Source organism: Cololabis saira, chromosome 6 (assembly GCF_033807715.1).
Source record: "Cololabis saira isolate AMF1-May2022 chromosome 6, fColSai1.1, whole genome shotgun sequence".
In the NCBI taxonomy this organism is placed as follows: Eukaryota; Metazoa; Chordata; class Actinopteri; order Beloniformes; family Belonidae; genus Cololabis; species Cololabis saira.
Window position 1 is genome coordinate 47,807,916 of NC_084592.1, and position 27,380 is coordinate 47,835,295.

The following is a 27,380-nucleotide window of genomic DNA, read 5'->3' on the forward strand; positions in this document are numbered from 1 at the left end:
AGCAGTTTTGGTAACAACTCTTTTAGTTATTCAGATAATAAACCACGTATCTATCTTTAAACAGGGGACTTTTTCTTCTTCTTTTGGTTATTTATTTTATTTTTTATTTCAGAATGTATTAAAGTTTAGCCCCTTGATGTAACGTCTCATTTTCAAGCGGGTGCCGAGAAAACATACAACATTACAATAAATCATATTACAGTCTAGTCCAGCGGTCGGCAAACCAACATGTTTTAGATCCATATTGGACCAAAAACACAAAAAACTAATCTGTCTGGAGCCGCAAAAAATGAAAAGTCTTGTATCAGAATTAGAATTAAGACAAAAGGCGAGATGTCGAGAAAAATGTCGAGGAAATAGTCAAAATTCAGAGAAAAATGAAATGAAATGTTGAGATTAAAAATGAAAAGAAAAAGGAAGGTAAAAAAGGAAAAAACTGGAAAAAAGAAGAAACAAGGAAAAAAAAAGGAAAAAAAGAAGAAAAAAAAGGAAAAAAACATTTTTGAAAAGGCTCCAGGAGCCACTAGGGCGGCGCTAAAGAGCTGCAGGCGGCAGCTGCAGCTGCAGCGGAAAAATAAATATAAAATCAGATGAGCGGGATCGGAGGTGACGAGTGTTTCTGAGTGTTTTTGTTCAGAATGAAAAGTTTGTTCCAGCAAACGAAAGCGTCAGATCAGGAGGAGGAACATTCACCTGCACCAGGACCAGGTTCCTTTCTGATCTGATCCAGTAAAATCCAGCTGGATCAGCGATACCGACCCCATACATCCTCCAAATACACCTAATGTATACAGGACTGTCTCAGAAAATTAGAATATTGTGATTAAGTTCTTTATTTTCTGTAATGCAATTTAAAAAAAAACAAAAATGTCATACATTCTGGATTCATTACAAATCAACTGAAATATTACAAGCCTTTTATTATTTTAATATTGCTGATTATGGTTTACAGTTTAAGATTAAGATTCCCAGAATATTATATTTTTTTGAGATAGGATATTTGAGTTTTCTTAAAATGTATATAAAGATAATGCAATTTTATTCATAAAAAAAAAAAGGTATTTGTAGTTAGTTGTAGTTAGTACAACCATAAATCAGCCTAGACGGATTTATGGTTCACCAGGAGAAAGGGCTCTGGTTGATGTTGATCCAGGACCAAACTTGTTAAGCAGCATCAAACTCACTCTTATCTACGCAGAAATAAAGCTAAAATATAAAACAGGCTTCCCAAAGTGTGATTTATGGTGAAATTGGAAACTGAAGATGTGTACGCTATATGAGTAGGCTATACTGTTGGCGTAGATTTTTGACGCTTTCAGTGTGAGCGCAGACCCACGAGCGGGTCCACCAGGACCAGGACTCCTGCTCCACGCGTGTCCCCAGCTCCAGGAGCTCCGGTTCAACACCGCGCCTGCCGCCTGCGTGGGGACTTCGCTCAATGGGGAGGAAGTTTCCTTTTCTCTGGGTTTGGTCTCCGTAAAACTTCCTTCCAGGAACTTTCATCTTTCCTCTCGTGATCTGGAGACCCACGCGTGTCCTGCGAGACAGAAGGGAGTGTAGTTCAATTCCGTCCACTCGTGTCTGGCGTGGACAGTAAGTTGGTGTTTAGTTTGGAAGAAATAAATGTATTTGGAAACAACTGCTTCGAATTTCTTCAGCTTTTACAACCGAAACACTGGTGGTATTTATTTTATTTTTTATTTTTATTCACATTCACAATGATAAAACAGTAATTATATTAACAATACAAGGACAAATGATTGTGCCGGAGAGGAAAAGAAGCCCGAAGGGCTTATAAAAAAATCCTCCACCTCAATACAAAATCACGAAAACAAATCAATCAATAGAAAAAGAAAAGGTAAAAGAAACAAAGAAAAACACAAACACACAAACAAAAAATATCCATAAAATGGCAATTTATAAATAAATTATTACAGTCATATTCCAAACCATCAAGCATTTAACAACTTTACACAGCCTGTAGTGAGACCATGGATGTATTATATAACTGGATACTGTACCAAAAATGGCCGCCCATTCATTTCAATGCATTCTGCTCATGGATGTATTATATAACGGACGGGACCATGGATGTATTATATAACTGGATACCGGATCGAAAATGGCCGCCCATTCATTTCAATGGAGTTTGCTCACCCAGCGCATCCGCCGAAAAAATTTCTGACTTCCTGGTTTACTTCCTGGTACACGGGCCCATAGAGCATGCGCAGTTGAGTCACCTCCCATGATGCTCTGGGGCCTCCCATCATGCCCCGGGGCAATGTGAACGAGCGCTGCGCGCTCTGGACAAGCGCTGCGCGCTCATGAGTCCTTCAGACCGGTAATGATAGATGTACACAATGAAATTAGGGATTTATAGGGCAAATCAACCGATGCTGTTCTCAAAGTCATGGTTATAGACTATACATGGTTCATTTGTGTGTGTTTTTTAATTAAAGATAAAACGAGTCATTTTTATTTAAGATGAGACACCCCAGGTTAATAGGCTAAAATAGGATAAAAATGTAAATAGCAGGTATCACCATGAAACTTCCCAAGTTTATTACTTACATTAAGACAAATATTTTTTGTATTACAAGTTTTGTCAAGTATTATGTTTAAATATGTCAAATATTATGTTTAAATGTGGTTAATTTACTGCGTTACACAGAGGCTACGCCGTAGGCTCCGCGGCTCCGCGCACCCTACGGCGTAGGAGCCGCGGAGCCGCGGACTGCCCACTGCCCACTGCCCTGCGGGCACTGCCCGGCTTCGCAGTGCCCGCGGAGCTGCGGAGGTGCAGCTTCCCCGGGAGCACTGTCATAAAATAAGCTGAGGATTAAGGGTTAAGATGATGTTAAACACATGATATCTAAAACTCCACGGCACCGTCGCAACAACTACGACACATCTCTCTCCCTGCACGTTTGCTCAAACCTGATGGAGGTCAGTTTTATTGTGAGGTGGGGATCTCACGCCACAAGCTCATTTTGTTAATATTGACCCTCATTTAGTCCCGTGCAGGGCGCTGCCTCCAAATGAAAGAGCAACAGAAGAATACATATTTGAAGTGCGTTAGGTGTGTGTGTGCAGGAGGATCTCAGTGGAAACACCCACACCTGCGCCTCCGCGGAGCCGCAGATGATCTCTACAGGATCATTAGAATGCTTATGAATGTGGTCGAAAACGCAGATCTTCGGTTATGTGTGGATGCAAATGTTTTTATAAACGGAGGGGGGGAAATATTCGTTTTTAAAAATACCCGGCTACGTGTGGACAGGGTCTTAGACTTGTGTTATTCCTGCCTGATATCTTATTTTCACAAACCATACACCGTTGGCTACAACGGAAATGTTTAAGTACAAGAATGACAAACCATTATTATTCTTGCTATTAAACATTTCTGTTTGGTGCAAATTGGCAATGCAATGTGTTTCTGAGTGATTATTCCGCCGAACGGCTTAGTTTCAGCCATCCTCGTTCCCGAGACACACACGACCGCGCTTTGCGAGTGCACGGCACAGCCGTGACGTCACGCCCAGAAAGAGACTTTTCTTTGACTTTTCTGGCCGTTATAAAACATTTTTGACGGATATAAAGTCCATGACTTAAAAATATAGAATACAAAGATTAGTAATTGGTGGTGATTACAGCTGGAGGTGTCCTGTGAACAGTTTTAGAGGCTTCTCTTTTACTATTGCGGTCTATGGGAAAAAAGCTTTCTGGGCCCCATGGGATTTTTTGTTGCAGTACCGCGGCTGGCCACTGGAAAAAATCGGCGTGCCTGCTGAGCGCGAGACTGGGGGCCTGGACGGGACCGATCCACGACGGGCTTCCGTGATCGCGAGATCGCGAGTTCTCGCGGGAAGTGCGCGGCGGAGCGAGAAGAGGGAGATGGAGAGATGAGGTCTGAGAAGGACCAGGTTCCCGCGAACAGGGACAAGGGGGGGGTGGAGATCCAGTTCCGGGACCTCCCGCGGGACCAGGACCTGCTGCACCCGGGGGGCCTGAAGCCCAAGGAGGACAAGAAGGAGGTTTTCACCAAGGTAGGAGCTCGGGCCCGCGGGCCCGCGGGGTTTACTGCTGGAAACACAAACATGGAGGAGGCGGAGCCGCTAAGATCCATGTTCAGATCCGTGTTCAGATCCACGTTCAGCACCGCGGACAGCGACGGTTCAGCACCGCGGACAGCGACGGTTTCAGCACCGCGGACAGCGACAGTTTCAGCACCGCGGACAGCGACCGCAGCTCGGTTGCTGCCGTCGCTGTCCGCGGTGCTGAAGCGTCGCTGTTAACGGGGATTCCACGGCGCCTGTCCGCGGAATCGCACCAACGCCGCAGCCTCTGAGCGTTGGCGCGGGTCTTTGCGGGTCACGTGGGGCAGGTGCAGCTTGGGTTGCCACCTTTTAGAAATAGAAATAAGGGATTTCAGCAGTGCAGGCGCCAAAAAAAGGAACATCCCCAAAACTTCTAAAATGCATAGAAATGCTTTGATTTAAAGTTTTCATTTTCATTTTTCATTTTATTCTTTATTTTCATTCAAAAAACAAAACAATTCAATACAAACACAAATACAAATGTTCCTAACTTATGAATGAAAAGGGAGCAGAAAGAAGAAGAATCTTATCTGATCTGCCCCTTTCACAAATAACATCATTTAATAATAATTAAAAAAAAAAAAAAAAAACTAAGTGAATAAAAACAACTAAAATAAAATTAAAATAACATTAAATAAAATTACCACCGCCTACGGGTATGTCAATCAAACTCAACATTTTTCGTTATATTTCCTTAACATACAGGTTTTAATTGTTCTTTTGAATGTAATGTTTGATTTGGATTCTTTGTTTTCTTTGTTCAGATTGTTCCATAAATTGATTCCTTTCACAGAAACACAACGTTCCATCAATTTTGTCCTGCATCTTGGTTTTATAAAAATCTCTGTTCCTTTTAAGTTATACTTGCTTTTTCTTTTTTCAAATCTTTTCTGAATGTTGATTGGTAAAGTTTTTTATGAGCTTTAAACATAATTTGCAGAATACTATGGTCTACTAGTTCATGAAATTTCAACAAATTTAACTGAAGGAATAATGGATTTGTTGGATCTCTATATCGTTTTCTACTAATTATCCTTATGGCTCTTTTTTGCAGAATGAAAAAAGTTTAAAGTGCCTTAATAGCATTTAACTTGCATGACTGTACAGACAGACAACAATACTAGCAGCTGAATAGCCTCCTATGCTACTGTACATCCACATCAGCCAAGATGTAGAATAAAGCTACAGGTGAAGGTCAGGAAATTAGAATATGGTGTAAAAGTTAATTTATTTCGATCATTTAACTTGGTCAAACTAATATATTACATAGTCTCATTACATGCAAATCAAGATATTTTAAGCGTTTATTTGTTATAATTATGATGATTGAATTGTTTATTGATTTCATAAAATATTCACATTTTATTTTTATTTTTTATTTGGGGTTTTCATAAACTGTTAACCATAATCATCAACATTATAACAAATAAAGGCTTGAAATATCTCACTTTGCATGTAATGTTTGTTTCACCTTTAGTTGAATTTACTGAAACGAATCAACAAAGTTTTGCATTAATACAGTATTCTAATTTTCCAACCTTCACCTGTATATTATGACATCAATAAATAACAGAGAGCGAACCAACACATGTTGCCGTCTTTAATATATCCTGTCCTTTATTTTGTCCATTATTGTTGGTTCGTTGTTTATGTGTGCGAGTGTGACAGACGTGCATCATGGGACAATTGTGAAATACGGAATAAAATGCGTTCTGTATTGGTTCAATACGGAACGCAGTTTTAATTCCCAATTACGTAACAATTCCGTATTTCAAGGGACGGGTGGCGACGCTGCAGCTGATGTTTACACCGACATCTCGGGTTCAGGCTGTTTCCGGTCCGTGTTAATGACGTCATGACCCACTCGTGTAAAACTCACCACTTCACCACCGACATGATTGATGTGGAGAGGAGGAGTTTTATATAATAGTAACAATAATATATTTTATTTAACCAGGTAAAACTCATTGAGATTAAAAATCTCTTTTCCAAGAGGGACCTGGCCAAGAGGGCAGCATAAGTTACAACAGAAAACACAACAAAAAACAACAAACAGCAATCACACACTGTAGTGAGGAACACAAATTACATACAACATAAACGGGTCCATATAATTTGAAAACTTTTTGGCACCATTTGAATTAAAAACAAGCACATTGCCCGAGAGAACTAGTTTCTCGATCCTTTAAAATTGATCGAAATTCCCCCAGAGTGATGAGTTCAGGTAATCTCAGATCGTTCTGTATGTCATTCCATGACCGGGGAGCAGCGTAACTGAAGGCTTTTTTCCCAAGTTCAGTGTTGGCTCTAGGAACGAACATGCGCAGAACGTCCTGTGAGCGTAAACTGTAAGGATTAGAGACTCTACACATATAAGAACATAAATAAGAGGGAACCAGCCAAAGAAGAGATTTATAAATGAACGCTAACCATCGAGAAAGTCTGTGGGCAGATAGAGACGGACAATTTGCAGTTGCATACAAAGTGCAGTGGTGAACAAGATTTCCACATCCTGTAATAAAACGTAGGGCACAGTGATATACAGTGTCCAGCTTTCTCACTGCTGAGAAAGCAGCAGAGGAGCTGAGCTGATGGATGGATGGATGGAGGGATGATGGAATACAGGTCTTCTCATCTAATCTTAGATTCCCATAAACAGAGATGTTGTTCCAGCCTTTGATTGGTTTGTGTGTCAGAACCTCCTCCCTCCGTCCATCTGATCCAGATCTCTGGTGTTTCAGGTGGTGATGGATGGATGGATGGATGGATGGATGGATGATGGAGGGATGATGGATGGATCATCCATCATCCCTCCATCTGATGCAGGTGTGGTTGTTTCCAGGTGGTGATGGAGGGATGATGGAGGGATCATCCATCATCCCTCCATCTGATCCAGGTGTGGGTGTTTCCAGGTGGTGATGGAGGGATGATGGAGGGATCATCCATCATCCCTCCATCTGATCCAGGTGTGGTGGTGTTTCTGGGTGGTGTTTCAGGTGGTGATGGAGGGATGATGGATGGATCATCCATCATCCCTCCATCTAATCTAGCTGTGGTGTTTCAGGTGGTGATGGAGGGATGATGGATGGAGGGATGATGGATGGATCATCCATCATCCCTCCATCTGATCCAGATCTCTGGTGTTTCTGGTTGGTGTTTCAGGTGGTGATCCGGCGTCTCCCTCCGACCCTCTCCAGGGATCAGCTGGAGGAGCAGCTCAGTCCTCTTCCTTCCTACGACTACTTTGAGTTCTTCCCTGCAGATCAGAGGTACGACATTCTGGGGATGGAGGGGTTTCTGTTTTATGGGATGTTTCTGATGTTTCTGTTGTCTAGATGTTTCTGATGTGTCTGTATTATGGGATGTGTCTGTATTATGGGATGTGTCTGTATTATGGGATGTGTCTGTATTATGGGATGTTTCTGGTTGTTTCTGTCTGTATTATGGGATGTCCCTGACTCTCTCCTCGTCCTCCAGCCTGTATCCTCACCTGTTCTCCAGAGCCTACATCAACTTCAGGAACCCGGAGGAAATCCTGCTGTTCAGGGACCGGTTCGACGGCTACGTCTTCATCGACAACCGAGGTGGGTCTGTCCTCGTCTCTGGACTCCCCCACCATGGTTTTAGTGTCTCTGTTGCCACGGCGACCACTGAACCGCATGTCCCTGTCTCCAGGCCAGGAGTTTCCCGCCGTGGTGGAGTTCGCTCCCTTCCAGAAGATTTCCAAGAAGAAGCTGAAGAAGAAAGATGCCAAAGCTGGAAGCATCGAAGAAGGTAGAGAAATACTGGAATACTGAAATACTGAGATACTGGAATACTGACATACTGAAATACTAAAATACTGGAATACTAAAATACTGAAATACTAAAATACTGGAATACTAAAATACTGAAATACTAAAATACTGGAATACTAAAATACTGAAATACTAAAATACTGGAATACTGGAATACTGAAATACTAAAATACTAAAATACTAAAATACTGAAATACTAAAATACTGAAATACTGAAATACTGAGATACTAAAATACTGAAATACTGAAATACTGGAATACTGAGATACTAAAATACTAAAATACTAAAATACTGAAATACTAAAATACTGAAATACTGAAATACTGAGATACTAAAATACTGAAATACTGAAATACTGGAATACTGAGATACTGAAATACTGAAATACTAAAATACTGAAATACTGAAATAATAAAATACTGAAATACTTAAATACTGAAATACTGGAATACTGAAATACTGAGATACTGAAATACTAAAATACTGAGATAATAAAATACTAAAATACTGAAATACTGAAATACTGAAATACTGGAATACTGAAATACTGAAATACTGAAATACTGAGATACTGAGATACCGAAATACTGAGATACTGAGATACTGAGATACTGAGATACTGAGATACTGAAATACCAAAATACTGAAATACTGAAATACTGAAATACTGAAATACTGGAATACTGAAATACTGAAATACTAAAAGACTGAAATACTGGAATACTGAGATACTGAAATACTGAGATAATAAAATACTAAAATACTGAAATACTGAAATACTAAAAGACTGAAATACTGGAATACTGAGATACTGAGATACTAAAATACCCCCCCAGATCCGGAGTACCGGAGGTTCCTGGAGTTTTATTCCTGCGATGAGGAGAAGTCGATGGCGAATCCAGAGACGCTGCTGGGGGAGATCGAGGCCCGGACCAAGGAGCTCATAGGTAGGAGCCCCCCCCAGTTCTAGAGAGGCTTTACCCAACCCCCCCCCCCAGGGGGTTCAGGGGGGGTCCTGGTCCTGGTCTGACCCCCCCACGTCCAGACCAGACCTGTACATGTGATCCGTCCTGATCACCACTTCCTGTCTTGCAGCGCGGCGCACCACCCCCCTGCTGGAATACATCAAGAACAAGAAGATTGAGAAGCAGGTAAGAAGCAGCCGGAGACACAGGTGGATCAAGCTGAGAGCTGATCTCTAACGGAGACACAGGTGGATCAGGCTGAGAGCTGATCTCTAACGGAGACACAGGTGGATCAAGCTGAGAGCTGATCTCTAACGGAGACACAGGTGGATCAAGCTGAGAGCTGATCTCTAACGGAGATCAAGCTGAGAGCTGATCGCTAACGGAGACACAGGTGGATCAGGCTGAGAGCTGATCTCTAACGGAGACACAGGTGGATCAGGCTGAGAGCTGATCTCTAACGGAGACACAGGTGGATCAGGCTGAGAGCTGATCTCTAACGGAGACACAGGTGGATCAGGCTGAGAGCTGATCTCTAACGGAGACACAGGTGGATCAGGCTGAGATCTGATCTCTAACGGAGACACAGGTGGATCAGGCTGAGAGCTGATCTCTAACGGAGACACAGGTGGATCAGGCTGAGAGCTGATCTCTAACAGAGACACAGGTGGATCAGGCTGAGAGCTGATCTCTAACGGAGATCAAGCTGAGAGCTGATCGCTAACGGAGACACAGGTGGATCAAGGTGAGAGCTGATCTCTAGCGGAGACACAGGTGGATCAAGCTGAGAGCTGATCTCTAACAGAGACACAGGTGGATCAAGCTGAGAGCTGATCTCTAACGGAGATCAAGCTGAGAGCTGATCGCTAACGGAGACACAGGTGGATCAGGCTGAGAGCTGATCTCTAACGGAGACACAGGTGGATCAGGCTGAGAGCTGATCTCTAACGGAGACACAGGTGGATCAGGCTGAGAGCTGATCTCTAACGGAGACACAGGTGGATCAGGCTGAGATCTGATCTCTAACGGAGACACAGGTGGATCAGGCTGAGAGCTGATCTCTAACGGAGACACAGGTGGATCAGGCTGAGAGCTGATCTCTAACGGAGACACAGGTGGATCAGGCTGAGAGCTGATCTCTAACGGAGACACAGGTGGATCAAGCTGAGAGCTGATCTCTAACGGAGACACAGGTGGATCAGGCTGAGAGCTGATCTCTAACAGAGACACAGGTGGATCAGGCTGAGAGCTGATCTCTAACGGAGATCAAGCTGAGAGCTGATCGCTAACGGAGACACAGGTGGATCAAGGTGAGAGCTGATCTCTAGCGGAGACACAGGTGGATCAAGCTGAGAGCTGATCTCTAACAGAGACACAGGTGGATCAAGCTGAGAGCTGATCTCTAACGGAGATCAAGCTGAGAGCTGATCGCTAACGGAGACACAGGTGGATCAGGCTGAGAGCTGATCTCTAACGGAGACACAGGTGGATCAGGCTGAGAGCTGATCTCTAACGGAGACACAGGTGGATCAGGCTGAGAGCTGATCTCTAACGGAGACACAGGTGGATCAGGCTGAGATCTGATCTCTAACGGAGACATAGGTGGATCAGGCTGAGAGCTGATCTCTAACGGAGACACAGGTGGATCAGGCTGAGAGCTGATCTCTAACGGAGACACAGGTGGATCAAGCTGAGAGCTGATCTCTAACGGAGACACAGGTGGATCAGGCTGAGAGCTTATCTCTAACGGAGACACAGGTGAATCCTAACCCTCTAACTGAAAACCTTCTGCAGAGGATCCGGGAGGAGAAGAGGGAGGAGAGGCGGCGACGGGAGCTGGAGAAGAAGCGCCAGCGCGAGGAGGAGAAGAGGAAGAGACGGGAGGAGGAGCGACGCAAGAGGAAGGAGGCGGAGAAGCAGAAGAAGCTGTCGGACAAAGACATCAAGATCAAGGTGAGAGGTCACCTGACGGCTGCCGGGCGTCTGATTGGGCGGTTTGCTGAGCTGCAGCTCTTCTGTGTTCTGCACCAGAATCAGAATCAGAATCAGAATCAGATTTATTGGTCCGACAAGGAATTTGACTCTGGTTATTTCGCTCACTGTACCCAGATTTAAAAAGTAGCAAACAGTAAATAGTAAATAAACAAATGGCACTAATTAACATATATACAATTAAAAGGTGAAAGGTGCAGCAGTTTGAGGTAGATATGATTATTGGAAGGTGCATTGTTGCAGCATATGATTATGGGCATGCCAAGTAGTGGCATGACCATATTGCAATCGTCCAGAATGGCCCAAAGGGCAATGTTGCTAGCATTTTACTAACAAGCTAAAGTCACAAAAGTCCCACTGCGCACCAGCGGGTGTACAGCATGACCCCGCTCTGATGTGGAAAAAAAAATCCCCAAAAAATAAAACACGCCCGAAAAAACCTGAAAAATGAAGGCGATATATTAGTATACAGAAAAGGTTTCCCTTTTCTTCCTTATTATTATTCCGCACTCTTTTTTCATCCGTTAATACGGCCCGAACCGGAACGTGACATCGTTCGAACTTTCAAACACTCAGCCAGATTGGCACTAACGGACCCTAGAACCTGATTATGCCAATTATTACAGTTTTTGGAATATTTACCTTTCTTTTTCTTTTTTTTTTTTCCATTTGATTTTGGACGCTTGTTGCTAGGCAGCAGGTTATCGTAGAGACATCGTACAAATGTTCCCCGACTCGGCACGGTGTGGACTTTATCATATTCAAATTTCATGAAGCTGTTATTTGAGGAAATTTTTTGTCAAAATCCAGGCCAAATGGCCCCATTCATTCGGATGGGGTTTTGTACCATGGTGAAAAAAAAACCTATCCGTTAACGTAGCCTGAACCGGAACATGCACCCATGCATGGCATATATCATTAGATGCGTCTCCATCTTGCCTCGATGGGCATTACTTTTCTCAGTCAAAAGCGTTACCGTGGCAACGCTAGATGCCAAAAAGCGCGCCCCATTAATAACTATTGGGAGCACAGGAATGAATGAAATACAACCGTAAACATCTCAAACTGACATAGAACCACCCCGAACACAACCACTACAGCCCCAAACCAAAGCAGCAAGAGGGGTCGAATGGGCAGTAGGGCATGCCCATATCAAAATTTCCAGAAATTTTTTAGTTCTTATTATAATGACTGTTATTATTGCACGGTGATTGATTTCTCTGAGAAGCTGCTGAAGAAAAGCGACAGGGAGGACGATGCTGATCCGGACCGGCCCAAGGACAAGAGCGACGCCGGGGAGACGGACCGGGGCAAGTGGGACAAGACGGGAGGACAGACGGGAGGACAGACGGGAGGACAGACGAAGGTGAAGGAGCAAAAAGAAAAGTAAGAAACCACCAACAGACCGGTCCTTTTATTATGGTTTTCATGGATCACATGTGCCTCACCCTAACAATTACAGTTGAGTCACATAGTAGTAAATCTTACATTATACAAATATTACAAAGATGAAAAGGTCCTTCCACCATATTATAAGAAATAAGAACTAAACTCCCTTTCTACCAAACCTTCACAAGACGTGTACAGAGACAAAGCAAATCAAAAGTGGGGGGAGGGACGTAAAACCAAGCGTTAGCGTTAGATAAAAGACGGTTGTTCCGGTGTGACATAATCCATCCCATCTTTTCAGAAACACTCCTTGTTGCAATCTTATGGCAAAGGTAATTCTTTCCATCTTAAAAACATCATAAATGAGGTCTATCCACTCATGGACAGACGGGTTCTAGTTAGGATCTATGACGACCAGAGTTTCCAGAGATCCAGGGGAACCTTCTGCTTCTGTTCCTCCCAGTTATTAATCAGGTCCCTAATCCCAGTAACGTCTGCTTGTGTCGCCTCGTTCAAAAACTAATGCTTTACAACGTTCTTTTATCTACAGGTCAATGTCTCTCTAGAATTATCGACCTCAGTATCTCCGCTGTATTTACAGTAAATCCATTTTTAAGAGGAAACTTAAACTCTATTTAAGACAGTGATTTCCTCTGTTTGGGGTGTTGTGGATATGATTTGTTTTAGATGACGGGTTTGTCTGTTATCTATTGTATTTTATGTTTTGGCTTTTATGTTTTGTGTGCTTTTTAATTGTGATTGTACTGTATGTGTAGAGGACCCCAGGAAAACTAGCTGGCTGCTACGGCACCAGCTAATGGAGATCCTTAATTAATAAATAAATAAATAATCAATACCTTCTGATAGGAAGTTATGAAACATCTAAATCAGCATCTAACACAAATCTGATGGAAACAGAATGGAATCAGTGGTGATGGTTGGACCAACTTTAGTCCAACTTTAACCTTAATTATTGATCTGTAAAGTTCATCTTTTACTTTAAACTCATTCAAGGTTCTTCTTTGGTGGAAATACGAGTCTGATATTTGTGAAGCCTACTTTTTTTTTTCTTAAAACTGGTAACAATACAGTTGCAAAACAAAAACAGAAACGTATACAGGTTCAGGACAGGAGGGGGCGCTAGAGGACAAGCAAAACAGACAAACGAAACAATACAAAACAACCAAATCAAATCAATGTGTGTGTGTGTGTGTGTGTGTGTGTGTGTGTGTGTGTGTGTGTGTGTGTGTGTGTGTGTGTGTGTGTGTGTGTGTGTGTGTGTGTGTGCATGCGTGTTAGTGCGTTCATGTATTTCTAGAATGATGGTTATTTTAGGAGAGAGACAGCAGCCAAAAAAAAGTAAATAAATAAAATAAAAAAATAATAGTTAATTAATTAATAACTAATAAATAAAGTAAAAGAAGGGGGCAATCAATCAATTAAATAAATAATGTAAAAATAATGTAAAATATAATAATTCAATTCAATTCAATTTTATTTGTATAGCGTCTAATACAACAGATGTTGTCTCTAGACGCTTTCCAGAGATCCAGAACATGAACATAAACATAAATATAATTATAAATATAATCCCCCGAGCAATTATTACATAAACAATGGCAGGTAAAAACTCCCATAGTGGGAGAAACTCCCCTTTAGGAGGGAAGAAATCTTGAGCAGGACCAGGCTCATAAGGGGGGACCCTCCTGCCGAGGGCCAGACTGGGGGGTCGGGGACGTCAGCAGCACAGCAGGCAGGTGAAAGCAGCAGCAGGATGACCGGGGATGGGGGGGGACCAGGACTGCAGGCCAGAACGCAGCTCCCGAGGCTCCGGCCTGCAAACATGCACAAAAAAGAGAAAAGGGGAGGCCAGCACAAGAAACTACAGGAACGATGGACAAAACGATAGCTATGAGACAATAATAAATATCTATCTGCATCAACATCACAATCCTCTTTGAACATAGAAAGCAGCAATAATGGCCATCTATAAAAAAAATACACATTCATGCAAAACATAAAAGGAAAATAAGGAACAAAAATTTTGATAATGATACGATTGATTAATTATCAATTAATAATATAATAACAATAATGACAGTAATAACGGTAATATTCTAAAAATTATAATAATCACAATTACAGTTGTCATAGCAATAATAGCAGTAATATTAATATAATAATTATAATCAATAATAATCTAATAAATATATAGTCTCACTCATAATAATGCAGACCAGGGCTGGGGATCAATTCAAACTTCAAGAATCGATTCGATTCCGATTCTTAAGATTCAGAATCGATTACCAAGATTTGATTTGATCCGATTTGATTCTATTCCATTATTGATTTGGGTTAGTGTTATTAAAACAGTTTTTTCAGCTGTTGCATGAATGATATGACTGTAGTTCTGCAACATATTAATACTAGTATTATATTGAGATTCAACAGCAAGTATTGCAGCTAATGATGCTGTAAGGACCAATCAGCTCCCAGAATGCTGATAGAAGGAGGAGGAGGAAACAGAGACGGAGGAAATCACTTTTAGGTTTTCCCACATTAAGTTTTTATTTTTTCCATTTTCGGTCTTTTTCGGGTTTTAATTTTTGAGAATTTGGTTTTTAGCATTTTATGTAAATGTAACCCCAAGACAGTATAGTATAGTATAGGAAATAAAGACAATGTATGCAATTATAACTGAAAACTTTAATGTTTTCATACCTTTAAACGATTTAAAAGCAAAAACATGGCACCAGTTATTCTTGTGTCCAACAAAATATTCCTTTTTTGGGGATAAACAAAAAAATACCAAAAGTTGTAATGTAATGATGAAAAAATCTATCTTTAGACATAAGGATCGATTTTTAGGTATTATGAGAATCGATTTAGAATCGGAAAATCGATTTTTTTCAATACAGGGCTAATGCTCACATTTACAATCAATAATAAGAATAATAATTAAAGCTGCCAACGGCGATGAACGGGCCCTCGCACGTGCAATTTTCCCCAATTTTGGTCAAGGACTCAAAAGTGAGGGCCGCTCGGTGGCGCAGTGGTTTAAGCGGCGGCTCATATACTGAGGCTACAGTCCTCCTGCACCTCCGGTCGCGGGTTTGAATCCAGCCCGCGCACCTTTGCTGCGTGTCTTCCCCGTTCTCTCTCTCTACCCCTTTCCAGTCTGCATCTCAATAAAGGGCCACTAGAGCCCAAAAAAATCTTTAAAAAAAAAGGACTCAAAAGTGAGTCCGATGACACCACCACGACTCTTTATGTCAAACTATTCAAAAGTTTCAGAAAATAGGCAGTCAAATATGGACCAATCAGCTACTAGTATAACTTCCTGTTTAACGTTGAAGTTTGATGCGGCGCCAAGGCCGCGCCATTTCACGATTTTGATAACTTTTCATGGTTAACGTCTTCTGTGTCTCCTGAGCGAGTTTTATGTCAAACGGACGATCCTGCTAGGGGGAGTTCGTTAAAGTACGACATGTGGGGGCACGGTGGCGCAGCAGGTAGTGCAGCCGTCTCACAGCTAGAAGGTTCCCGCCGGGGACGCTGTGGGCGCTGAAGTGCGTGTTAGTTCTCCCACACCCTGGGTGGGGTTGGCGAAAAGGCCTTTCTGTGTGGAGTTTGTATGTTCTCCCCGTGTTCCCTTGGGTAGCTAATTTGAGCTACCCTCACAAAAACATGCACACAGTCCTGGGCTCCACTGCCCCCTCTGGCCAACCGGGGCGCCAGATGGGGTGGGAAGCTGGCCGGAATAACGTGATCCTTCCACGCGCTACGTCCGGTCAGAGAATCCTCACCCTGTCTGGTGAAAAGAAGCGGTCCGTCACTCCTCAGGATAAGAAGGAGACCTGAGCTCAGTGTAGGTTTTGATATGATACAGGTGTGTACCGATTTTCGTGCATGTACGTCAAAACGTATTTTGGGGCTTGAGGCACAAAGTTTTCTAGGGGGCGCTGTTGAGCCGTTAGGCCACGCCCATTAATGCAAACCATTAAATATCACATTTTTTGCCAGACCTGGCTTGGTGCAAAATTTGGTGACATTTGGGGCACGTTTAGGGGGAAAAAGGCCCTCATTTCGTCGGAAGAAAAACGAGAAAAACAATTCCTACACATACAATAGGGCCTTCGCACTGTCAGTGCTAATAACAGCAGCACGGAGGATAATCAACGGTCCAGTAGAAGTCGTCTTTTTCAGCGTCTTCCAGCGGAGCTTGATCTGGTCTGGTGTTCCTACAAATGCTACTTCGCGCAACTTTTCTCTCACCTTCTTGTAAATCTTCTATCCCGGTACTTTCTACCGTCTACAAATGCAGAAATGTTCATATCCTTCATTACATTTATGAAGTGATTAGTCTCCTCCTGGTCTTGGTTTCTCCGTGTTTATAAGAACTTCCTGGACTCAAAAGACCAGGATTCCTTGCAAAAAGAACATGTTCAGAAAACAGATTCATGTTCCTTTTCGATGGGAACTCTCGTTAATCTAAACATGACCAAATATTCGGGTTAGAAAAGGAGTAACCCAGGGGTCATTTTGGGGTTTTTAAGAACCGGAATATGAGCAAATTCCGGTTATTCAAAGGGGTTATTGGTGTTTACATGGCCGTGCAAAACCGGGTTATTGCTAATATTCCAGTTAGAAAAGGGTTATTGATGCATGGAAACGTAGTCAATAATATACTTGTTACTGGCCACGTTTAGAGTGTAGAAGCTAGTTTAGATTGTTGGACAGAAGAAGCTGATGATGCTGATGCTCAGCTGTCTTCTCCACCCAGAGCTCCGGCCGACGGGGACAAGGATCCTCCCGGCCGCCGGCCGCGGGACAGCAAGGACCACCGGGGGAAGGACGAGGACCGGAAGCGGCAGCAGCACCACTACGACTTTGACAAGTTCATGAGGAGGAAGGACGAGACCAAGTGGGGGAAGAACTACTGCCAGGACCGGATGGACCGGCCCAGGAAGGAGGGGCACCAGGGGCACCAGGGGCACCAGGGGCATCACCACGGCTTCTACTGCCCCGACGGGGGCGACAAGACGGGCAGGGAGGACCGGGACGACCCGGGGAGGAAGGAGCAGCGGCTCCGGAACAAGGTGAGGGAGGAGGAGAAACAAGGTGAGGGTGGAGGTGAAACAAGGTGAGGGAGGAGGAGAAACAAGGTGAGGGTGGAGGTGAAACAAGGTGAGGGAGGAGGAGAAACAAGGTGAGGGTGGAGGTGAAACAAGGTGAGGGAGGAGGAGAAAAATTCAATTAAATTCAATTTTATTTATATAGCGTCTAATACAAACGATGTTGTCTCTAGACGCTTTCCAGAGACCCAGAACATGAACATGAACATAAACATAAACATAAACCCCTGAGCAATTATTACATAAACAATGGCAGGTAAAAACTCCCCTAGTGGGAGAAAAGGAGGGAAGAAACCTGGACCTGGACCTGGATCATAAGGGGGGACCCTCCTGCCGAAGGCCAGACTGGGGGTCGGGGACGTCAGCAGCACACAGCAGGCAGGTGGAAGCAGCAGCACGATGACCGGGGGTGGGGACCGCAGGCCAGCATGCAGCTCCCGAAGCTCCGGCCCAATCAGCAAGTCCCAGGTTGGGGTGCAGGGTCGGGGAAAGGTTGAGAAGGGGCAGGGCCAGGGAGAGGAGTCTTGACGGACAAATCTCTCCCCCGCCTGACCGGGCCGTTACCCTGACCCTCTCACTCCCACGCTGCAGGATCCGGTGTTGTGCATTCAGAGATGCTCTTTGCCACCGGCAGAGGATGCTGCACCATGTACAAAAGAGAAAAAAGAGAAGAAAAGGGGGGCCAGCACAAGAAACTACAGGAGCGACTCTAACACACTAGAGTTTACACTACCTAGAGATTTACCAACACCAGCTAGAGGTTTACTAAACACTAACTATAGGCTTTACTAAACAGAAAGGTTTTAAGTTTAGTTTTAAAGGTGGAGGTGGTGTCAGCCTCCTTAACCCAGATTGGAAGTTGGTTCCATAGTAATGGTGCCTGATAGCAGAACGCCCGCCCTCCAAATCTACATTTAGATACTCTAGGAACTACGAGTAAACCTGCACTCTGAGAGCGGAGAGCTCTGCCAGGAACATAAGGCACTATCAGGTCTAAACAAGGTGAAGGAGGAGGTGAAACAAGGTGAGGGAGGAGGTGAGGGAGGAGGAGAAACAAGGTGAGGGAGGAGGACAAACAATGTTGTGGCAGGGTGGAGGATTGGGTTTGGGCTGCGGGGGAGCAGCCACTCAGCTGATTGGACACACCTGTGCCCAATCAACCTCTCCACCCTGCCTGGCTACATAAAGAGCGGCTGCACACGGTGCTGAGTGCTGGTTCACGTGTGTCTGGGTGAAATAAAGTAAGAATTTCTTCACGAAACCCCCGTGTCCTCTGTCCTGTCCGTCCACCCCAGTAGCACGAGGTTGCTACAAAGGTGAGGGAGGAGGAGAAACAAGGTGAGGGAGGAGGTGAGGGAGGAGGTGAAACAAGGTGAGGGAGGAGGTGAGGGAGGAGGCGAGCACCAGGCTGACGTGGGGGGCTTTTGTCTGTCGTCGTGGAAACGTGTTTCTACTGAAAGAGCATCTGTTTGATGATGGAAACCCGTCACTGTTGGGCTGAACTCCTCCGTCCCAGAGCTGGGACTCCCAAGTCTCTGTAGATCACGTTTAGATCAGACCTCTCAAATAGCAACATACTGCACAACATTTAGCTGCCACCATTGTTCAAGTAGCCACATTGCTTCACTGAAAGTGAAGGTCCCGGTCCTGGTCCTGGTCCAGGTCCTGGTCCCGGTCCGGTTCCCGGTCCTGCTCCACGTTCACGACCTGTGTCTCCCTGCAGGACCGACCCGCCATGCAGCTCTACCAGCCCGGGTCCCGCAACAGGAAGCGCATGAGCCCGGCCGGGAAAGGCTACGACTGCGTCGCCGTGAGCCGCTCGCCCGAACACAGGACGGAGACGGAGGCCGTCTCCACGGCAACGGGGCCGGAGAAGGACAAGGAGGAGGACTGAGCCGGACCAGGTGGATGATCAGACAAATACAAGCACTTACAGAGAAAACCTGTTTTAATGCCAGTAGTTGTGATTAATGAATGTCACTTAATGTGTGACAGAGTCTGAGTGTGACGGAGTTTGAGTGTGAGTCTTTGGCCCCGTTTCCACGTAGCAAAAACGCTGGTGTTTTCATGCGTTTTGTTCGTTCGTTTACACAAAAACGAAGCTCAAAGTCTCCAAAAACCATCATTTCTGAAAACTCCGGCCAAAGTGGAGATTTTTAAAACCTCCGTCTTCACGTTTGTTTGTAAACGGAGAGAAACGGACATTTAGGCTTCAGAACGTCACATTATGAGACAGAAACGTCACCAGCGTCATGAGTGACATCTGTGGTTACAATTAGTTTGTAACTGTCAATATTTTCTTGTACTTTACGTGGTTTACCTGTTTTATGTTCTAATATGTGTTCTAATACTGTATATACACCATATTGACGTGATTGGCAGTGGAAAAAACGGATACTAGTGACACATTTCTGTTTAAAAAGCTGTTTTAGACCGTACTTAGTAGTATGTGGAAGTGGGAAATGTCAAACTTTAAAGTGTGGCTGTTGAACTGTACAGTCTGGCATAGTTTATTGCTTTTATACTGCGATTGGTGCCAAGTACGGTCTAAAACAGCTTTTTAAACAGAAATGTGTCACTAATATCAGTTTTTTCCACTGCCAATCACGTGAATATGGTGTATATACAGTGTTGAATCATACTTCTACTGATAACTTCTGCAACCTATGTTTCCTGAAGGCAACATGACTGAGGAACGTACCCCGCCTTCTCTGTTCTGCTGTCACTCATGATGCCACGCCCCTCTCAGTTGATGCCACGCCCCCTACACCAGATCGGGGCCAAAAGTCTGAAACTGAAAAAAAAGATCTGAAACTGAAAAAAAGATTTGAAAATGAAATAAAAAGATCTTATACTGAAAAAAAAATTGAAACTGTAAAAAATAATTTTCAGGTTCAAATTTTATTTTCAAATTAGCAAAACTTTTGGCCTTGATTTGGCTCCATAGAATATTCCCAGAACGATGACGAGGTGATGTTCAGCTCCGGAGACAGAGCTCCAGTGTCCACCAGTCCGTCCTCTGTTTGACGTCTGTCCTCCTCGTCCTCAGGGCTGATGGAGCAGCTGTGGACGCGTCCAGCATCGTCTTCCCTCATGAAGCGTCTCCTCCGTCTCCGTCTCCGTCTCCAGCTGCAGCTGAAGCTCGTCCCTCCTCCGCTGGACCGTCGGCTGAACCCGATGTTTCAGCGAGACTTTAACAGACACAAACACGGATCATTCTGGGATGTCCCCGCGTCTCCGAGGAGACGACCTCCGTCTCTCACCTACCAGGACAGTTAGGACACTTTTTTATTTATTTATTTATTTATTCTTTATTCCATCCATTGATAAAATAAAATAACAAACTATTTAATATAAACACAAATGTTCCTAAATTGTGAATGAAAGGGAGCAGAAAGAAGAAGAATCTTATTTAATCTGCCCCTTTTTCCCAAGAAATCAATTTACAAAGAACGTAAATTAAAAAAACAACAACAGAGTTAACAAAAAACTAAAATAAAATTAAATATCTGCCGGCGACACAGACACAAACATTCCTTTTTAGTTCCCGAGTTACAATTCATTTAATCCCATTCAACAACAACAATCAATGTTTAAACCTTTCATGACGATGGGGATGTCAATCAAACTTAACTAACATATTTCATTATATTTCCTTAACATACTGGTTTTAATTGTTCTTTTGAATGTAATGTTTGATTTGGATTCTTTGGTTTCTTTTTTCAGATTCACTTACTGATGTAGTTTAATCTCAAACAGCAGATTTTTTTATGTTTATTTTTGTGAGCCGAGCTAAACACGAGCCAGGAACAACTCCGTCGTAGAAAAGCATCTTAGGCCGCGTTCAGACTGCAGGCAAATATCCGATTTTTATCCCATCCAGATTGAAACTGGATGACTCTTTTGAAGTCTGAACAGTCCCAAACCGCATGAGATCCAATTTTTGCAAACCAGATGGAACCACCTCCGGGAGGTAGTTTCATATCCGATCACTATCGCATTTGGGCAGATGCGTGTCAGTCTGAACAGCTCCAAACACAGATCGGATATGACTGTCCCAGACGCTCCAAACCACCCGCCCATTTCCAGTTGTGGAGCTCCTCATCCTTTCACAGAGAGCATGTACAATCTCTGATGTCACGTCAAAAACTATTATTTGTAGTTTAAGTGTTGCAAATTCACATTACAACATGTTTTAATAGCAGAAAAAAAGACCGCATTTCCACGTACGGTGCGGGTCGCCGCGTACCCTACGCCGTAGGCTCTGCGTTGGTGTAACGCGGAACCATAAATCAGACTTCTGCAGCCCGTCAGCTCATCAGGAGGAGGTTAGAGAGCGGGGCTGCCAGTTGTTCATTGCTGGTTGGTTTTGTTTACTCTGAGCTTTGTTGGTTGGTTTGTTAGTTTGCTGGTGGTTTTGTTCTCAACACTTTTCTCTGTGACGCCGGTTCCCTCCGCCGAGACACAACTTTTGCGGTATGCGTTCATTGTTGTGTTTAAAAATGATGCGCAGTGCCGACCCAATCAGAAACAGTACAGATATTTTGGGATTTTTTTATATATATAAAAAGATAAAATTATAAAAAAAATAAAGGATCCCCATAACCTTTGATCGGGTGGGCAGGACGCACAGCCCACCCCTGCCCCAAAACCAACCCGTCAGATCAGTCAATGATGTGGCCCAGTCTGAACAGAGCCAGATCCGATTTGAACACTTGCTAAAAACAGTGTGGACAGTCAGTCCTGAAAATCTGATATGAGAAGGAATCAGATATGAATCAGATTTGCCTGCAGTCTGAACGCGGCTTTAGAAATGAAGTCTGACGTTAGAAGCATGAAAATCCTCTTTTATTGTTTGTGCATGATTTTCTATCAATGCTGTTGAATAAATGGAAAATGGGAAAAGTCATATATATTCATAATATAAGCCTTATTTTAACTTTGCATATGAGCCGAGGTTTATCTGTAATTATGTGTAAATGATTGCTTTGTTTGTTTTTTGTCTCCGTAAGTCGTGACAAAATAAAGCTCTTCTGGAAGAACAGTTTGATTGACAGTTTGGGTGTGACATCACACTGTGACATCACTTTTTTTTTTTTTTTTTTTTTATAACCTTGTCTGCACACATATTAATGATTGATACCATGAAGGTAGAAACCAAAGGTATATATATGTGCATTATTACTATATTTAATATATATACATATATATACGCATACATATGCATACACATACATAAATACATAAATATATACATACAAACCCAGTGATATTTTTTTTTTTTTTTGGGGGGGGGGGGGGGGGGGGGGGGGTGGGGGGGTGACGACATCCACTGCCAATCCAGGAAGCAGGAACACACGGAGACACATGTCAAGCACTGGAAATCTGCAACAAAAAAACACAAACAAAACACGAAACCGGCAAACAAAGCTCTACCTGAAGTGTATCTATAGTGGGGGGGAGCAACCCCGCCACCCGCGAGACCAGAGGCCGACACGGAAGAACCCGGAACCCAGGCCACCGGCAACCCCACAGAGGGGAGAAGAAGGAGGGAGGCAACCCACTGCCTGCGAGGTCCCCCCCCGCCCCCCGGCGGGGGCCCGCGGGCGGGGCCCCCACGGCGCGGAAAGAAGCAGCCAGGGATCCCGCGGCGGCGGACCGCGACCCAGGCAATCCCCGGCCACCCGGTCCGGGCCGGACACGCGGCCAGGAGGCCCTCACCCTCCAGACCAACGACCCCCACCCGGCAGGGGGCCAGCCTGCCCGGAGAAACAGAGCCGCCCCGGCCGCCGACGCGGGCAGGTGCACCCGCCCCCACGAAAGTGGCCCACCAAGACCAGAGGGGCGCCCCGCCGCAGAGGCAGCGGGGGGGACCGGAGACGGGCCCGGAGAGAGGGAACCCCCCAACAGGGCGACACCCGCGCAGGCCCGACAACGGAGGGCCCCAGACCCAGGCATCCCATTCATTCATCCATTCACCTATCCGATACCTATACTAATAAGATATACTATAATAATAATATATACTATACATAATAATAATAATAATAATAATAATAATAATAATAATAATAATAATAATAATAATAATAATAACCATCTTTGTATAATATAATATTGATAAATTATTAAGTTTTTGATGTCCTGCCAATGGAGGCTCAAATCCTCCATGGCAGGACCCTTCCACACCGCATTCTCACCGACACAGACACACAGTCACGCACCGTTTCCCCTCCCCGGGGGGGTCCAGCACCGCCAGAAGGCATCCCAGGCTGCACGGCGAGCCCCGCCAGGCCCGGGTATCCCGACCCACCTATCCCAGGCCGGCGAGGGAACGCGGGTGATGTGGGACCCCCTCCCGCCCCTGGTGTTGAGTGCATGTGATTAATGCCATAAAAACAGGAAGGGGGAGGGCCAAGTATCAATTTGACACCGACCCCCCCCCACCCGAACTACGTGTCCTTGTCAAATGTATTTATTAAGTGTTGAATGTGCAGTGTCTACTTTGCTGTTAAAAACGTGAGGCGGGGAGTACCGGGACACTGTGACATCACTGACCACAGCGAGACGTGTGAGTGGACAAACACTTTTGTTCACATGTTGTACACAGGTACACACGACAGGTACCATGTTTCATTCCAGTTCAACTTTATTTATAAAGCTTCCATTACAACACAAGTTAGAGCTGAACCTTTAACCCGAAAACGTGTTTTAGCCTGTAGTAAGATGCTGATCTACACGGTCAACAGCACTGAGGTCCAGTAGAACCAGTATGAGGTCCAGTAGAACCAGTAGAACCAGTATGAGGTCCAGTAGAACCAGTATGAGGTCCAGTAGAACCAGTAGGACCAGTATGGGGTCCAGTAGAACCAGTAGAACCAGTATGAGGTCCAGTAGAACCAGTATGAGGTCCAGTAGAACCAGTATGAGGTCCAGTAGAACCAGTAAAACCAGTATGAGGTCCAGTAAAACCAGTATGAGGTCCAGTAGAACCAGTAGAACCAGTATGAGGTCCAGTAGAACCAGTATGAGGTCCGGTAGAACCAGTATGGGGTCCAGTAGAACCAGTATGAGGTCCAGTAGAACCAGTATGAGGTCCAGTAGAACCAGTATGAGGTCCAGTAGAACCAGTATGGGGTCCAGTAGAACCGGTATGGACACTAGTCTTTCTATACAAATGGTCACATGACTGGCTGCAACAACCTTTTCCAGAATTTTAGATACAAATGGAAGGTTGGAAATCGGTCTATAATTAGCTAAGATGTCTGGGTCAAGAGAAGGTTTCTTAAGTAAAGGTTTAATTACTGCAATTTTAAAAATCTCCAACACATATCCCGATTTCAGGGATAAGTTGATCTGCTCCAGTATTGTCGTACTAATAAGAGAGAGAATGGGATTAGGGTCTAACATACATGTGGATGATTTAGCTCTATTGAGGACTGAGGTCGGCTCAAGGAGGTCTACAGGATCTACAGGATCCAGTCTAAGGTCCCGTCAGGACCTGAGGAAGCCCCTAACCCCCCCCACAGCATCTGAAGGGTGGACCTGCCAAACTTCTTCTCTAATTCATAGAGGATTTTCCATGAGACCAATAGAGGGAATGCGCATGACGTCACAGATGTGACTTCACAGCGGGTTTCGCCCACGGAGTGTCAGAAAGACTGAGTGTCAGAAAGACTGAGTGTCAGAAAGACTGAGTGAATAAAGACTGAGTGGCAGAAAGACTGAATGGCAGAAAGACTGAGTGTCAGCGTAAACTTTCAGTTTGAGCAACTGGAAAACATCTAGAATGGGAAAGAGCTGTTGTGCGATCGACTGCACTCATAGATTTTGCAAGAAATCGGAGTTATCGTTTTACAGACTGCCGAAAAATATGTTTAAGAGAGACAAATGCATCGCTGCAATTCACAGAAACAACTGGATTCCAGACACCGAAACGTGGATTTGCGGTTTCCATTTTGTATCAGGTAATGTTGGATTTTTGGGTAGCTAACGTTAAACGGTCAAATCATAAAGTTTGGTGTCCTCATCAATTTAATTTCACCAACAAATCCTGCCTTGAAGTCGGACCAAGCGTCAAGACTTTTGTAAGCCTTCAAGCTTTGCTGCGTGTATTTACCCGGCGTAGAAATTAAGTACATATAAATATCAGGAAACTGGATTGGTGGCCAAATATTAATGTCCATGGACCACTGGTTCTTGGTAACTGTACCAAATATTAATGTCCATGGACCACTGGTTCTTGGTAACTGTACCAAATATTAATGTCCATGGACCACTGGTTCTTGGTAACTGTACCAAATATTAATGTCCATGGACCACTGCTTCTTGGTAACTGTACCAAATATTAATGTCCATGGACCACTGGTTCTCAGTAACTGTACCAAATATTAATGTCCATGGACCACTGGTTCTTGGTAACTGTACCAAATATTAATGTCCATGGACCACTGGTTCTTGGTAACTGTACCAAATATTAATGTCCATGGACCACTGGTTCTTGGGGTAACTGTACCAAATATTAATGTCCATGGACCACTGGTTCTTGGGGTAACTGTACCAAATATTAATGTCCATGGACCACTGGTTCTTGGTAACTGTACCAAATATTAATGTCCATGGACCACTGGTTCTTGGGGTAACTGTACCAAATATTAATGTCCATGGACCACTGGTTCTTGGTAACTGTACCAAATATTAATGTCCATGGACCACTGGTTCTTGGGGTAACTGTACGGGTCACTGTCAAGTCCAACTGACGCTAATTTAAGCCCAGAATCGGCTGGTATCCCGTCTTCTCCACTAGTTGCAGACATTTTTGCTGATGTTTTGCCACTCAGTGCAGTAAGGGGGTCCAAGGGGGAAGTTACGTCAATGCAGACCCTCTATTCGGAGACCAGCATGTAGCACGGCGAGTGCTACGGGGGCCCGACCGACAGGATAGAGAGGACACGGAGTTTAGTGCAGAACCCTTTTATTGAACCTCACACCCAGGACACACGTGCACAAGCACCACGACCAGCAGCAGCTTCCCAGTCCTTCCCCCCGCAGATTCTCTGTCTCTCCCTTATAAGGCTGGCAGGGTGGAGAGGCTGACGGGCCACACCTGTGTCCCGTCATCCTGAGTGGCTGCAGCTCCTCCACCCTGCCACACAGCACAACAAACCACAAGAACAATGGAGAACAATGATGGTTATGAGATACTAGTCACTGAGGGTTGATTTGAAGACACACAGCTGCTTCTGTCTTCAGGCCGATGATGAAACCTCTTAGAAGGTGTTTGTCACACTTTCACCCTCAGAAAGCAGAAGCTCAAACAGGAAGCCAGCAGCACGAGGACAAACACGCCGCCACGACCTCGTGAAATCTCATGTTCTCACTTCACTTTAGCAGGCCCCCACGAGGACCGGGTCCCCACGAGGACCGGGTCCACATGAGGACCGGGTCCTGGTGTGGACCAGGTTTGTGTCTGAGAGCACGCAGGGTGCAGAGTCACTGGTGCCACTCCTCCTCCTCCTGGTGTTGCACTTGCATGCATACAGCATGAGGTGGGGGTTTCCTATCTGAGTCACCTCGGTGACGCCGAGTCGACAAGTAAGAGAAAGAAAAATGAAATCATTGAAACATTTTGGGAATTTCCAACAGCAGAGCTCTCATCTTGTTTCTGTTTCGACTTTTCTGCGTAGCGCAGCGTTCAGAGACGGCAGGATGGAAGTGACTAGTGACTAGAGGTGATGGAAGGGACTAATGATTAGTGACTAGAGGTGATGGAAGGGACTAATGATTAGTGACTAGAGGTGACGGAAGGGACTAGTAACTAGTAACTAGAGGTGATGGAAGGGACTAATGATTAGTAACTAGAGGTGATGGAAGGGACTAGGGACTAGTAACTAGAGGTGATGGAAGGGACTAGTAGCTAGTAACTAGAGGTGATGGAAGGGACTAGGGACTAGTAACTAGAGGTGATGGAAGGGACTAATGATTAGTGACTAGAGGTGACGGAA

The 27,380-nt window shown here is 44.4% G+C and overlaps 1 protein-coding gene across 1 annotated transcript; it reads left to right on the forward strand.

Moving 5' to 3' along the window:
* Positions 1–3,879: 3,879 nt before the first annotated feature.
* Positions 3,880–20,506, forward strand: LOC133446604 (regulator of nonsense transcripts 3A-like). The gene is made up of 11 exons (XM_061724673.1): positions 3,880–4,046; positions 7,260–7,366; positions 7,575–7,681; positions 7,773–7,871; positions 8,732–8,842; positions 8,991–9,046; positions 10,655–10,813; positions 12,081–12,238; positions 17,025–17,340; positions 19,100–19,280; positions 20,426–20,506. The coding sequence occupies exons 1-10, from the start codon at positions 3,903–3,905 to the stop codon at positions 19,268–19,270; spliced, it is 1,428 nt and encodes a 475-aa protein (XP_061580657.1). The 5' UTR covers positions 3,880–3,902; the 3' UTR covers positions 19,271–19,280; positions 20,426–20,506.
* Positions 20,507–27,380: the final 6,874 nt, after the last annotated feature.